The following is a 16,276-nucleotide window of genomic DNA, read 5'->3' as shown; positions in this document are numbered from 1 at the left end:
CCCTCTTTGAGTACTTGAAGTATATTGTTCTGCTGTCTTCTATATCTGCTCACTTGCATTATTTCCAGTTACAAATCTTCCATTTTCTATATCCTTGATCCTCTGCTAAATATTTTTCTCTTTATCAGTTTTTTGAACACTTTTATTATTATGTGCTTTTGTGTAGTTTTCTTCATATTTCTTATGCTTGAGATTTGTGGATCTTTGGGTTTATAGCTTTCATCAAATCCAGCATATAAGTGGCCATAAGTTCTTCAAATATTTTTTCTGTTCTATCTCAGCTCTCCTCCAAGAATTCTAATTACCCATACATTAGACTTTAAATTATCCCATGACTCAATTATGCTCTTTTCATGTAAAATTATATTTTTCTCCATTTCATTTTGTGTAGTTTCTGTATGTTTAAGTTTACAATCTTTCTATTATGTTTAATTTGTCATTAATTCTATCTAGTGTATTTCTCATTGCTCAATGCTTTCTCATCTTCTTGAGCTTTTCTCTAGGATCCAATTAAGTTGTTTGGAAGTAAGTTGATCCTTCAAATTTTCTTTTACAATTTATTAGGCAGGCCCAGAGCCATGTTTAGTCTAAGACTAATTATTCCTTACTACTCAGGCAATACGTCTATGCATATTCTATCCAACCTCTATGAATTAGGATGCTTTCCTGTTTGGTTGTATGAATAGGCACTTTTTCCAGCCCTGTATGAACCATAGGTACTGTTGCCTCTAATCTTTATGGCCTTATGGATAGTTCTTTCTTTGTTTTGGACAGTTTATTCAAACATATATATTGATCAGTATGCCTTAAATATTTGAGGGGAATCTTGTACAGATCTCTGGAGTTCTGTCTCTGTGCAGTATGTTCTACAACTTCTAGCTGCCTTGGACTTTCAGCTCTGTCTCAACTCAGTGAGACTTCTGGGCTCTGCCCAGATTGTTCCTCCCTGTTGCACAACCTAGAAACTCCCTTGGGCAGTAAACTTGAGGAACTATAGAGTTTACATCATTTGTTTGTCATCTCTCAAACTCTATTCATTGCCTGATGTCCAATGTCTTAAAAAACTATTGTTTCATATATTTTATCCATATTTTGGTAGTTTTCAGTAGGAAGCTAAATTGACCCCTATTTCTTATGCTGGTCTGAAGTAGAAATCCTCAAGAAAATTAAATAGCTTTTAAAATTATTTTTATATTAAATATGGCTATATTGTGAAATAAGATAAATTTTGCACAAATTCTTTTTTAAATGAGTTTTCAGAATAGTTTCATACTTATGTCTGACCATGTTAAGCTTACACTTCAAGATGTCCCTGAGTTTCATATTTCCTTTTGGAGATGTGCTGATGGAGGTAGTTTTAGGGATTCAGAGGAAGAGACCTCATCTTGTCTTTAAAAATTACCAGCCTTACTACATAATCATGCCTAAAAAGGAATACATTCTCTTTTTCCTTGTTGAAAGGTAAGTTTTATGCTCATCAGCCATTTATAGCTCATTGGAAATAAATTTATCAGTGAATTGAATGAGTAGGTTACATTGGGAGATAATATGCTATATGTTACATTGAGGGAGTATATGCTATACTAGGTTATCTAGAGTGGCGTGAAAAGGGGACAGAGGTAAGAGCACAAGACTCTGACATTACTTTTACCACTGATTTGTTTACAGTAGATTGTCCCTGTCTGGATAATCTTAGAGTTTACCGAGAAGTCATCCCATGCTCACATCAGTGGCAGAAACAACTCCTTGTGTTGCTTTGCTTGTTAATGGAACTTGGCATTCCACATGTTTTGCTTTCCTTAGGACCAGTATACCATGAGTACTGTGAGTGTCCAGAAGAGGATCCTCAGGCCTGGCAGAAAACTCTGTCTTGTCCAGACAAGGAACCACAGATTGAAAAAGATTTTGCTTCTTTCCCCAGCATTAATCTCCAACAGATGCTAATTGAAGTTCCGAAAAGGTTTGGGGATGAGAGGGGTGCTATTGTTCATTACACGATTCTCAATAACCACATCTACCGAAGATCTTTAGGGAAATATACAGACTTCAAAATGTTCTCAGATGAGATTTTGCTGTCACTGGCAAGAAAGGTATGAGAATGAATTCATTGATTCCAAAACCAAAATAGTTTAAATATTTATTTGTAACATTTAATTCTTAGAATAATAATGGTAAAGCATGAAAATGGATTCCAGGCTTGAAAATGTATGTCTGTCTACCACCTAAGTATGGATCAGTTGGATTTCTTTTTCCTTTAATATTTAAGTTAAATAGTTTGAGCCCCATCTCAGGTAGGTAGGCCATATAGTACTCTCCCAAGTCTTCTGTGAACTCCCAGGCATTTATAGTTGCAAGGTGAATTCTTCAGCTTCCCCTTTCCTGCTGAATACTCCTTCCATTCAGATTTCACTTCCTGCAGCAGTTTTCTTCTTGTCACCTCAAAATAAATTGAACTTAGGACACATTTTCGTTGTTTTAATCCTAAGTGCTTCTAAAAGATCGTGTGCATGGCACACTTTGTTGAATGTTGAGGTACCAGAGAGAGGTTATTTTGTGCCAATGTAGAATAGGCAAAACAAAAATCCTAACATGTAAAAATAGACATCCCCGTGTAAAATCAGACTCTGAATCATCCTTACCTCTGGGAATTTCTCACTGGCTGACCTTGATCTTCATGTCTAGGCTTCTTATGAAACATGACTGGAGCTTCTGTCTTCCAAAAGATTTCACATCCCCAGTACCTCCTCCTTCTATCCCTCTATTCAGCCCCTCTTTCCATATTTACAAAACTTCTATAAATCCTCCTAAGCAGAGCAATTCAAACTACCTTTTGTTATTCCTTATTCCCAATCGTGCAGAATAAAGGAAGAAGAATAGGCATTTTTTTTAACCTCTCTCATCTAGAAAGACCATGAAGGTAGTTTTCTGACCCAAAAGCCACCTTTCCTGATCTGAGTTATATATTCCCAAGCACATGAAATATCGGACTGCAATCAATTCTTATTTTGAATAACAGTTCCCTCCTGCCTCCCCATCAGCCCATCATATGAGCATATTATGGGCATCTGATCCTAAAGGCAGTTCCTTCTTGCTGGACTACCACCAGTCCACTCTGCCCTGTGTTTCTATATCTCTGTGCTTATGTGTTTTTCAACTAGGAGTGATTTGCCTCTGAGAGGAATTTGGCAATGTTGCAACTGGGGACTTGCTACTGCACCTGGTAGGTAGAGGCCAGGGATTCTGCTAATTCTGCAATGTGCAGGACAACGCCCGCAGAATAGAATTACTCAGACCAAAATATCAGTGGTGCCAAGATTGAGAAATCTTCCTCTACAGTGAGAACTTCTGATGTGGAGCTTATGGACTGTAGCCCACCTGGCTCCTCCATCCATGGGATTCTCCAGGGAAGAATACTGGAGTGGACTGCCATTTCCTTCCTTCTCCAGGGGATCTCCCCAACCCAGGGATCGAACCTGGGTCTCCTGCATTGCAGGCAGGCTCTTTATGGTTTGAGCCACCAAGGGATACCTTATTAAATACGCTACTAAATGATAGTAGGGGAGCACTAGGGTGAAGAATCATATTTTGCCCTTCCCTTTTGTTCCAAGTTCTTTGCCCAGTGACTAAAAATGGATTTAAGATAAATGAAACTCACCTCTGGTTTTTGAACAGCTCACTCTAGGGGAACTTGTTTTTGTTATTTGGAAGTGAGGATGGCATATGAATACAAGCAACATTATACCACAACATGATAGGCACATAAGAAAAGTATGTACCCAGAGTTAAAGTGCCCAAGGAAGGCGAGTCATAGAGGAGGTAACATTTGCTCTGGGTGTGGAGGATGAAAAGAGATTGCTGAGTGAATAAGTAGGAGAAGGGCATTCCAAGTAAAGAGAATTACATGTCAAGATGGGTGGGATTTTCAGAGAGTAAAGTTTTCTGGTATTTGGGCAGATGGAAGATGAAATTCAAAGCTAAGCTGGAGCAAGATAGTGAGGGCCTGAATTCCAGCTAGGGGGTTTAGACCTTGTCCTATAGGATTAAGGTATTGTTAAGCTTAGCAGTAACATTAATTTGGGTTTTAGAAATTTGAACAACAATGTGGACAGCAGGAGAGGCTAGAATCAGAACATCTAGTAAGGGACAAATATTGGAACAATCTAGGGAAGAGATGATAAAGGCCTAAACTAAGGCATTGAGCGTGATAACGGAAATGGATAGCAGATTCCAAAAACAAACATGGTTGTTTTAAAGAGTTTTGATAGTGAAGGAAAAACAAGGGCTTGGGTCTAACTTTATAGATTCTCACTTAGGCTGCTGGCAGAAAGGGTGCTTGAAGCCATTCATTCACGCCTTTCTGCAAAGTTTCCATACCTATAATTACATAAACACAACAGTTTTAAATGCCAGCTCTGAAGAGAGGTGGCTAATTCCTGCTTAAGTGAATTGTCGTGCATCATCCTCACCCTTGATTTTCTTCTTTCTTAAAAAAAAAAATTATTTGTTTATTTTTGGCTGTGCTGGGTCTTTGTTGCTGCACAGCTTTTCTCTATTTGCTGTGAGTGGGGGCTACTTTCCAGCTGTGGTGTGCAGGCTTCTCATGGCTGTGGGTTCTCCTGTTGCCGAACATGGGCCGCAGGGCACGCAGGCTTCAGTAGTTGCAGCACGTGGGTTCAGTAGTTGTGGCACATGGGCTTAGTCGCCCTGCAGCATGTGGGATCTTCCCTACCCAGGCATTGAACCCGTGTCTCCTGCACTGGTAGGTGGATTCTTTACCACTGAGCCACCGGGGAAGCCCCTTGATTATCTGATACTACTGATGACTGAGAAGCATCCTTCTCTCTTCTATTTTCAAATTTGTTTTATCAGAAATTTTTTAAAAGTCAAAGAACCAAAGCATTTAGTATCAAAGACTGAGGTCTTCCCAACACTGATAAACATTCTTTTGTTTATTTAGGTCCTTCTCCCAGATTTAGAATTTTATGTTAATCTTGGAGACTGGCCTTTGGAGCATCGAAAAGTCAATGAAACCCCTGGCCCTTTACCTATCATTTCATGGTGTGGCTCTCTGGATTCACAAGATGTTATCCTTCCAACATATGACATCACCCACTCTACACTTGAAGCTTTGAGGGGTGTTACAAATGATCTCCTATCTATTCAGGGAAATACAGGTAAAAGTCATTCTCTAAGAAAAAGCTTAAAAGTAAAAAAAGTGAAAGGAATGTTCACTCAGAGAGAGTACGTCTATATATTTAAATAACCATTGTTCTTTTCTAACCAGGAAAAGAGAAAAACAGCAGTCTGAACTCTAAAGTGGTTTTTGTTTAGGATTCTTTTAATTCAAAAATCAAAGATAAATGAGCTGGGCTAGAAATGTCCAAAACCTACTATAACTGAGTCTCTTTTGAGTTGGTCACATGTAAATACCATTTTAAAATATATTAAAAAAATTTTTTTATTCATTTTCTTTTAAAAATTGTATTATTTATTTATTTGGCTGCACTGGGTCTTAGTTGCAACATGGGGAATCTTCGTTGGATCATGCAGGATTTTTTGTTGCCACTCAGACTCTCTAGTTGTGATGTGCAGGCTCAGTAGTTGTCGTGCGTGGCCTAAGTTGCTCCGTGGCACATGAGACCTTAGTTCCCCAACCAGGGATCAAACCTGCCTCCCCTGCATTGCAAGATGGATCCTTAACCACTGGACCACCAGAGAAGTCCCGTAAAAATACGTATTTGGTAAAACTTTCACTCAATGGTGATTCCAGTGCCTTTACATTGCTGGATGAAATAAGGGAGAATTCTGAAAAATATAAAGTTATATCATATGTAAGAGAACTATGATATAATTTGGGTATTACAACCTCCAGTAATAAATTCTCTTCCCTGTTTCTGTCTCTTTTGATCCTTTACAGTCTGAATTCCTTCCCTCCTACTTAATGGCCTTAGGTTTATGGTAATACACACCATTTTATTAAACTGAACTCCCTGAGTAGAAAAAAAAACACTGCCTGTCTTTACAAGGCTTCATTTCTATTTAGAGCAGTTCAAGTGGACTTATTTTGTAGACAAGACTAGAGACTCCTTGTAAAGTCTCTAAAGATAATGGGAAATGAAAACTGACCTACTTTTTATTTGATATTGGTAAATTCCTGAAAAGTGTGCTAAAATAGTAAAGAGGTTGACCACCCCCCTAGTTTCTGTGATTTATGATTTATCCCTTAGAACACTGAGAAGTGTTAACTAATGACTTCTTTTTAGAATGATAGAAAGATATCTAAATTAATTCTTTCTGATTATTTCCCTCCCAGGAAAGAGAGAATATAAATATATATACATAGTTTAGTTATACATATGTATTTTCATTGAACAGCATATTAGAAAAATTCTTCAGTGTATTCAAATTGATGTGCTCAAAATTCTGAGTGACCTAAGAATTAATGTTGTGTGGGTGTTACTTAGTTGTATAGTTTGTTATAGTCACTCTAAGAATGACAGTCTAGTCTGTGTGTGTGTATGTGTGTATGAAGTACAAAAGATGGAAGAAACTAATGTGAACCAAGTCATGGAATCTCTTTTTGCTTTGAACTTGATCCAGCATTGTTTTGGATAATTCCTAAAGTCATACCATAGGAACTCAACCTTTTGAGGGAGCTATCATTAGTACACAAACGGATAAAAATTAGAGCATATTTTTCAGAAGTTACACTTACTTTAGAAGATGTGTTGATGGTAAAAGAGCTTTAGCATCTTAAATAACAAAGGTAGATCAAAGAAGATTATACTTAACATAATACAAAAATGTCAAATTCATATCAGTATTTTTTTATGCTCTCAAACATCTAGGGCCTTCCTGGATCAACAAAACTGAGAAAGCTTTCTTCAGAGGTAGAGATAGCCGAGAGGAGAGGCTCCAGTTGGTGCAGCTGTCCAAGGAAAATCCACAGCTGCTAGATGCAGGAATCACAGGATACTTCTTCTTCCAAGAGAAAGAAAAGGAGCTTGGAAAAGCTAAATTGATAGGTTTCTTTGACTTCTTTAAGGTATGCGATTAGGTCTTCCTGGATAGATATGAAGTGAACTTGTGTTAAAAGTCAAACAAACAGCTGGGATTGGGCAGATTTCTACCTAGATTTTATGACCCAGCACACACGTTCTTTTCAGACACAGGGAATTACAAAACTCATGCAGTTTCTTTTTTGTTTGTTGTTAACTTTGTCTATAAATAGCTCAGAACTGTATTTAGTACTCAAAATATAGTACAAGGATTAATTTAGGATTTTGGTATATTTCCATGTTTTTCTCTTTTTTGTATTTTTTTAATAAACTGGGAATATAAATGTCTCTTACATAAAATGATCTTGTAAATAAAAAGAGTTTGAATTTCATGCTAGTAAAAATGATGTTCAGGTCCCACCTCTAGTCGTGCCTCTGCTACTAACTTTGGGGCTGTCATCTCTTTAGCACCTCTCGCCTCTAACACATGTGAGCCTGCTCAGCTCCCTCAGAGCACCGTATATGAGGCTCAAGGAGATAGAGATGTGAACACCGTGACAAAAACTAACTGTCTGTGACAAAATCTAAAGCCCTTGGTACCCATTATTTAAGAAAAAATAATTAACAAATCTGTATATCCTCTCCCTCTCAGTGTGGTATAATGAAGAGAGCATGGGATTTGGGCTCATACAGTAGAGGTTTATAAAGATCTCTGAAATGAGTTTTATCATTTATAAGAAAGGAGATGATAATATCTGCTTCACATTATTATAATTGAATGAAAAATGATTTTGAAATGTAAATCAAAGTTTATTAATCCAACAAACATGTCAACAGTATACGTACTGTGTTGCCAGCATCACACTAGTCCTTAGTCTTCTCCAGGTTTCTGTTTCCTCAGCTCCAAAACCGAACTTTGAGATAATGCCTTCCCTTTTCATACTTACGTGGGTGTAAGGAACAAATGAAATAATGTATAAATAAAAGTGTAAATTATTATCAATATTAAGCTTTAATAAATATAGAGCTTTGGAAATAGTTTTCTTACCTGGTTACAGAAATCTGAATTCCCCATTATGTAGACATAGTTAAAATAGGCATTCCTATTTCCTAAAATTATTTATCACCTTATCTTTAAATATGTTGTATTTCTTAAAATTGACCTGACGAATGCTGCTTATGATTTTAATACAAAGAGAAGATGTGTGTTACAAAATAAAATGTAAAGCTTCTAAATATTAAGTTGGAAAATAATTTCTTTATATTTAATATTACAATGTTGACCAAACACAAAAGTGAAACAAATGACTGCCAAAACTTTTATGTTTGTTTTAATCTTTTAGTACAAGTATCAGGTGAATGTGGATGGGACCGTGGCTGCTTATAGATATCCATATCTCATGCTTGGTGACAGTTTGGTTCTGAAGCAGGACTCACCATATTATGAACATTTCTATATGGCACTGAAGCCGTGGAAACATTATATTCCAATTAAAAGAAATCTTAGTGATCTACTAGAGAAAGTTAATTGGGCCAAGGTATGCTTTCCATAATTTTAATTTCTTTAGGCAATAACAAGTTCACCATTATTTTTAGTTACACAAGTTTCATCAATTTGACGTAATTTAGGCAAATGAAATTTTATTTTGTGAAATTTTTGTTTCCCTGAAATCAACATCAGGAAGAATCAATATCAGGACCATTTTGAATGTCCCCTATCAGTATGTTTGAAGATTTTTAGAAGATTTGAAGTACAGTGTTACATAGAATATAGGTTTTTCTAAAGGATCACTATTCATGCACACACACCAAATACAAGTAACACACACCAAATGCAAATTACAGATTAAAAAGACCAGGGTTAAAGTGCTTTATGCACAAGAAAATATTTAAAGCAATTATGGTACCCTTTTGTTTTCCCCAGCGAGAAAAAAAGGCACAAGTTTTTAAATTAATTTTTATTGGAGTAAAGTTGATTTACAGTGTTGTTAGTTTCTGCTGAACAGCAAAGTGAATCAGTTATACATACACACATATCCATTCTTTTTTAGATTCTATTCCCATATAGGTCATTACAGAGGACTGAGTAGAGCCCCCTGTGCTATACAGTAGTTTCTTATTAGTTATCTGTTTTATATATAATAGTGCCTATTATGTCAATCCTAATCTCCCAATTTATCCCTTCCCTTTCCCCCTTGGAAACCATAATTCGTTTTTTATATCTGTGACTCTATTTCTGTTTTGCAAATAGATTCATTTGTGTCATTTTTTTTTAGATTCCACATGTAAGTGCTATCATATATTTGTCTTTCTAAGTCTTAACTTCACTCAGTATTTAACTTCACTCAGTATCAGCAGCTGCAAATGGCATTATTTCCTACTTTTTATGGCTGAGTAATATTCCAGCCATAATTGTGTATATGTACCACATCTTCATCCATTTATCTGTCAGTGGACACTTAGGTTGCTTCCCTGTCTTGGCTGTTAAAAATACTGCTGCAATGAACATTGGGATGCATGTATCTTTTTGTATGGTTTTCTCGGGATAACACGTTCTTAATGAATGCATGCTATACAACATCCCAACAATCACAAGCTTTCCATAAAATAAGAATTCTTTCTTTTAAAGGAAGAATACTAAAAAGCTCTTGTATTTTATTGTGAAATTATAAAATTTACCTTTCCATTGTAAGTCTATTCTGTTTCTGAGAAGTACTGTGGCTATGGAAACAACTGGATACCTGACACAGAATATTTTTGTGACCCTTTATAAAGAGTCAGAATTGCTTGCAAATGGCTTTTTCTGGGAGCAGCATCATATAATATCAGATATTTTATAAAAGTATAATTAGGAATATTGACTATTCCTGGTATTGAAGGAATAGCCTGTGAGTACTAATAACTGAATTTTTTATTACAACAATAACACAGTCTTTCATGAGTACCCTTTTAGAACAACTTTTTGGTTCAAGCTAAATATTCAAATAAGATGTTATAGCATAAAAACTAATTCGTTCTATTCTAGTTTGTATTTTAATATCAAGCAGAGAGAGTTAGATTGAGGGAACAGATGATGAGCCCCAGATTCCCTGAGTAGCTTGGAAAGTACCAAGACGGTCACAATAGGGGCTGTATGTGGACTGTTGCACTAGGGGGATCCCAACCATGCACGATTATTTCCATATATAGCAGAGATGTCCAGGAAAGTACTTCGTCTGTTCCCATAGCCTCATTCTGAAGTTATATTTTCATCACGTTTCATCTCTCCCATGATGCTCACATTCAGCCCTACATCTGTCCTCCCTCTTAGCTTTCTCTGTGGGTTGCAGGAGTAATTTTCATTCATTGTTTCTTTTTAAACTTTTCAGGAAAATGATGAAGAAGCCCAGAAGATTGCAAAAGAAGGACAGTTGACTGCTAGAGATCTGCTACAGCCACACCGGCTTTACTGCTACTATTACAGAGTATTACAGGTCAGTTCAGAGGATCCATCCTGCTTGGTTGAATGTCCTCAGGCCAAAAAATGGCCTGAGTCCTTGCTTCCTGAAGGGGCTCAAGAGTCAGCCTGTGGAACTCTGGCTATACTGAGGCACCAACCTATAGAAAGATAGTGCTAAATACTTTTGTGGCCACCAGATTTTTATCTCCATTCAGTTTTTAGAAGAACAATGTTTATAGAGACCTTACAAATATAGATTAAAAGCTCTAAACCTCAGAGAACATTTTTCCTCATATGGAAAACAGGAGGGTTAGACTAGAGATCATTTACATCTCTTTCTGCTCAAAATATCCACCTCTTCATTCTCCTTACTAATTAGGATTCATGCTTTTGCTGTCAGTACAGGGTGGAAAGCAAATATTTAATTTGTTGTATAAAACAAACATGAAAAGTACAGTTGACCCTTAAACAAAATGGGTTTGAACCATGCAGGTCCATTTATATGTGGATTTTTTTTTCAGTAGTAAATATTACAGTACTGAGGCTTCCCTTGTATCTCAGTGATAATCCGTCTGCCAATGTAGGAGATGCAAGAGATGTGGGTTTGATCCCTGGATCAGAAAGATCCCCTGGAGAAGGAAATGGCAACCTGCTCCACTGTTCTGGAGAATCCCATGGACAGAGGAGCTTGGTGGGCTATAGTCCACGGGGTCACAAGAGTCAGACACAACTGAGCATGTACATGCTCACTACAGTACTGCACGATCTGAGGACATGGAACCATGCATACTGAGGAACCACAGAACTGAAAAATCCAATGTAAAGGAATATTTCAGTCAGTGGCCAAAGTGGAGGGATATTTCACTGTCTCATCACCATTTGCAAAACTTGTATGTCTACAGGCCTAAAGGGAAGGATGTATAAAAACTACAGACTTTACTTTGAGATGCTTATCATCTTTGTTCACTGATTTGAATACTCAACAATGTTAATTATTTATTACATGTGGAGGATGAATTCAAGAAGTGCTGCTGTTCAAGTAGGGACACTTTGTTTGATGTCCCTTTCCAAGAGGGTTCTTACCTATGCATAAAATAGTGGATTGGGGTTCTTTGTAAGATTATGAAATAGCACACTAGTACCTATCATAACTAAAGTTAAAATGTCACTTTAGGAGTGAGATAAATCAGACCTTTGGTTTTAGTCTGAAGATACACAGCAACTAGAGACAATAGCATGAGTGGGGATGATTCAGTGGAATGAAGTTTGGACTAATCTTTCCACATTCCAGAAATACGCTGAACGCCAGTTGAGCAAACCTGAAATACGTGATGGAATGGAACTTGTTCCTCAGCCAGATGACAGTGCATCTTTGTGCCAATGCCACAGGAAAAGGCCTTTAAGACAAGAGCTTTAAGTTAGTCCAGACTCATGCTCCTATGTGTGCCAGCAACAACTTTCATGGCAGCATACAGATGGAATCTAAGCTGTGAAGACAGCCTGGAAGGCTGGATGCAGGGGACTGCTTCTCTTGATGGTTTCATGCTATGTGGATGGACAGGGCAATATTAGAGTAAGTATTACCAAATATCTTAGTATATCAATATCTTTTCAGTAAAAATTGCTATTATCATCATCATAGTTTCTCTAAAAAGAAAACTTGGGGATCATAGTAGATAGAGAGGCTTGCCAAAATATAAATAACTTTCTGTGAAACTATGTACATTGTATTTATTGGTTTGCTTCCATCCCTTGTTCACTTTCCCTCTTCCCCTTCCAGTTATGAAGAAAATATATTTTGCAGGGTGCTACAAGCTGCTTTTGGCATTTAGTAATAGCAAGTTTCCTCTTGGAAGATCTGATATGAATAATTAAGGAAGATGAGAATGACTCTGTTATTAGAGGTAGCTTGGATACTGTGGAGGGAAATTATTTTAAAGCTCATTCATATCCTTTTAACTAAGCTTTACTCAAGGTCCAAGACAACATTAATCAGAGATAGTGCCTTAAGCTAATAATTCCCAGTTGATCTGAGTTGGACACCCATCAAGGACCACCCAATTTTTTAAAATAGATGAGAGCATCCTATGGGTACCTTCATTATCTGTATATTTGAATAGATAAACGATAACTGTAGTCAGGTAGGGATCTTTAATTCTTTTTAATCTTTAAAAGGGATGCTTGAGTACCTCTGCAACAAGCTCCAGGAAGCCTGATATCTTGGGATTCACTAACAAGCTAATGACAAAAGCAAGCATCTATTCTTCACTGTACCCCTTCTGTATTTCACTGTGCTGTATTACTAAGATAAAAACTTTGGAAATTTACTTTGCCTTTTAGGACAGGGTGTAGTCTTAAGACTTGCAGCCCAGAAATTCATGACACACTCCTTGTAATATCACCAATCTGAAACTCAGTTCATTAAAGAACACACTCCCCAAACAGGAAATATCCACACTCCCAATTTAAAAATATTTACTCTTCTAATTGAAATATTTACTTAACCTGTAAAACAGTGTGACCACTTTAAATTAGCCATATTTATTCTTTACTGAACATCAATAGGGATGCAGAATTTTTTTTTTAACAAGATGAAAGCAAAAGCACATTTTGTAATGGTGTAATCAAAACCAAGGCCTCCCTGGTGTTCAGCAGGATAAAGAATCCGCCTGTAATACAGAAGATATAGGAGATGTGCGTTCTATCCCTGGGTCAGGAAGATGCCCTGGAGGACAAAATGGTGACCCACCCCAGTATTCTTGCCTGGAAAATCCCATGGACAGAGGAGCCTGGCAGTCTACAGTCCATGGGGTTGCAAAGAGCTGGACATGACTGAGCCCCTGTAGCATCTGTCTATGGAAAATACTACTACACACCAGCTGCTCAAAAGTGCCAGTGCACAAGTATAAAATAAAGGGCAAGCTCTGCAGTGACTGGATCCTGTGCAGGAGACGGGTGTGAGGATATGTGAGAGTGTTAGTTGCTCAGTTGTGTCCAACTCTTTGCGACCCCATGGACTGTATGTAAGTTAATATAATAACTACATTTATCAAAAATAAGCTACCAACATTTTGTTACAGGCAAGAATACTGGAGTGGGTAACCATTCCTTTCTCCAGGGGATCTTCCCAACCCAGGGATCAAACCCAGGTCTCCTGCATTACAGGTGGATTCTTTACCATTTGAACCACCAGAGAAACCCCAATAAAATGTTGGAAACATGTTAGTCATCATGAGGGAGCTAGCTAAATAGATATCTATACATCAAGGAATGCAGTTTAACCATTAAAAAGAATGAATTAGCTCTAAATGCACTATCATGAAAGCTTTTCATGACAGTGTTCAGTGAAAAAAGTTATAAGAACAACATGTATAATGTGATAACATATATGTAAAAAACAAAATGTATCCATAAGGTTGAAAGGATATTCACCAATATCTGAGGAGGGGATGGAGAGAAGGGAATTTTTACTTTTCCCTTAAACCTGTCTATGATATTTAAAATGTTTTTACTGTAAGTATGAGTCAGATTGGGCAACAATGAAAAATATGAACCTAGGAAAAGAAAAGAAATACATAAAAGATATATATAAGAAGATAAAATGAATATTTATATTTCCTTTGTGCTATTTGAAAATTTACTATGTCTAGAATTTTGTATCCTGGGATATATTATTTACACTTTTTAAATAAAGTATACTTTCTAAAGAAATTGAAAAAGATAAATTTTGTTTATTAAGAAAGAGGATTGAACCACCTATAGTTTTGGTATTTCTGTAACTGGGTTGGTCTAGTTTTAATTCTATTATGTCTTCATGAATGAATGAATTAAAACTTCTATCACCGACATTAAATCCCTAGTGAGTAGAAATTAATACTGAAGGAAAAGATATTTGGGCTTGACGCCATTATTTTCTGTTATTTCAGGTGAAAATATAGTAAGTGTAGTGTCTTAGTTCATGCTACCATTATAAAAAATTTACCGTAGACTGGGTGGCTTTGACAGAAATTATTTGTTTCTCACAGTTCTGGAGGCAGTCAGTCCAAAATCAAACTGCCAGCAGACTGAAGTCTGGTGAGAGCCCATTTCCTGGTTTGCAGACTGATAGCTTCTCATTGTATCCTCACCTGGCACAAAGCAGAGAGAGAGGAAACAACTCTCTCCTGTCTCTCTTATAAGAGCACTAACTGCATCACAAGGACTCCACCCTCATGACCTAATTACCTCTCAAAGGCTCTGTCTCCAAATACCATCACATTAGGTACGAGGGTTTCAACATATTAATTTGGGGGGTCGGGTACAGGCAAGCTTTCAGTCCATAGCAGGCAGAGAGAGGAAACATTCCCTCCAGACATAAGGCCAAGGTAAGAAGAAATATCAGTTTCTTATATCGAGGGGTATGAAACCATCCTTGTGGTGGTGAGTTATGTTTGATTTCCATTAGTTGAGAAAAAATTAACCAAACAGTAAAAATCCCTCTGCTATGAACAGAACCAGATCTTCTATGCACAGAATCAGAGTTTATCCTATCCCAACCACTGCTGCCCCTAACTTTGCCAACCTCTCATGGAACCATTCCAGTTACCGAGATCAAAGTTTTCTTTTTTAAGCTAAGTTCTATCTATAGAGCTATGTGGAAGAGGAAGCCACACTAAACTCTGGTAAGCAACACTGCAACATTTCTTAAACACAGGGGAAAAAAACAACAGCTGGAGTTTGTTTATTCTATGGAAAGAAATCACAAATCCTGGAAGTGTGCACAGGAAGGGTAGGGGCACTTATGTAGAGGGAGTTACAACTGTCAGAAATGAGAAAAGAGAGTTAGAAGAAATATTTTCATGAGCTACTTGTTTTGTTTCACCCCCAACTGGACATACACTTAAATATAGTTTGATGCTAACCACCCATATTTAGCATCAAATCCTACAGATTTAGGGCTCATTGTTCCACAAGACTGTCTTTATAGACACCAGTCACAAGTTAGGTTCCCAGGCTACCCACACTTCTGACCAACTGGCTGCTAATTCAGAGGTGCCCATGATAGCCCTCAGGTTCAATAATTCTCTAAAACAACTCATAGAACCCAGGAAAATACTATATTTAAAGACTATCATTTCTTTTTAAAGGATACCCATAGGGCAGTTGAGTTCAGTTAAGTTGCTCAGTCATGTCCAACTCTTTGCAACCCCATGAATTGCAGCATGCCAGGCCTCCCTGTCCATCACCGTCTCCCAGAGTTCACTCAAATTCATGTCCATTGAATCGGTGATGCCAGCCATCTCATCCTCTGTCGTTCCATTCTCCTCCTGCCCCCAAACCCTCCCAGCATCAGAGTCTTTTCCAATGAGTCAACTCTACGCATGAGGTGGCCAAAGTACTGGAGTTTCAGCTTTAACATCATTCCTTCCAAAGAACACCCAGGGCTGATATCCTTTAGAATGGACTAGTTGGATCTCCTTGCAGTCCAAGGGACTCTCAAGAGTCTTCTCCAACACCACAGTTCAAAAGCATCAATTCTTTGGCACTCAGCTTTCTTCACAATCCAACTCTCATATCCATACATGACTACTGGAAAAACCATAGCCTTGACTAGACGGACCTTTGTTGGCAAAGTAATGTCTCTGCATTTCAATATGCTATCTAGGTTGGTCATAACTTTCCTTCCAAGGAGTAAGCATCTTTTAATTTCATGGCTGCAGTCAACATCTGGAGTGATTTTGGAGCCACCCAAAATAAAGTCTGACACTGTTTCCTCTGTTTCCCCATCTATTTGCCATGAAGTGATGGGACCGGATGCCATGATCTTCGTTTTCTGAATGTTGGCCTTTAAGCCAACATT

At 37.4% G+C, this 16,276-nt stretch overlaps 1 protein-coding gene across 3 annotated transcripts in view; it reads left to right on the top strand.

Annotated features, from left to right (window-relative positions):
• The window catches only part of POGLUT3 (protein O-glucosyltransferase 3), a 31,817-nt gene extending 17,669 nt beyond the window's left edge, over window positions 1–14,148 (top strand). Inside the window, exons 4-9 of one of the 3 annotated variants that reach the window (XM_040257921.1) lie at window positions 1,804–2,090; window positions 4,958–5,174; window positions 6,849–7,045; window positions 8,342–8,536; window positions 10,367–10,471; window positions 11,729–14,148. In XM_040257921.1, coding sequence (XP_040113855.1) covers window positions 1,804–2,090; window positions 4,958–5,174; window positions 6,849–7,045; window positions 8,342–8,536; window positions 10,367–10,471; window positions 11,729–11,854 — 1,127 coding nt within the window. In that variant the 3' untranslated portion in view covers window positions 11,855–14,148. The remainder of the gene's footprint in view (window positions 1–1,803; window positions 2,091–4,957; window positions 5,175–6,848; window positions 7,046–8,341; window positions 8,537–10,366; window positions 10,472–11,728) is intronic. The other 2 variants (XM_040257923.1, XM_040257922.1) reach the window with 2 other exon arrangements.
• The last annotated feature ends 2,128 nt before the right edge of the window (window positions 14,149–16,276 follow it).

Source organism: Oryx dammah, unplaced genomic scaffold (assembly GCF_014754425.2).
Source record: "Oryx dammah isolate SB20612 unplaced genomic scaffold, SCBI_Odam_1.1 HiC_scaffold_17, whole genome shotgun sequence".
NCBI lineage: Eukaryota > Metazoa > Chordata > Mammalia > Artiodactyla > Bovidae > Oryx > Oryx dammah.
Note: the sequence above shows the minus strand (reverse complement) of the source record. Positions and strands in the feature narration are given on the sequence as shown.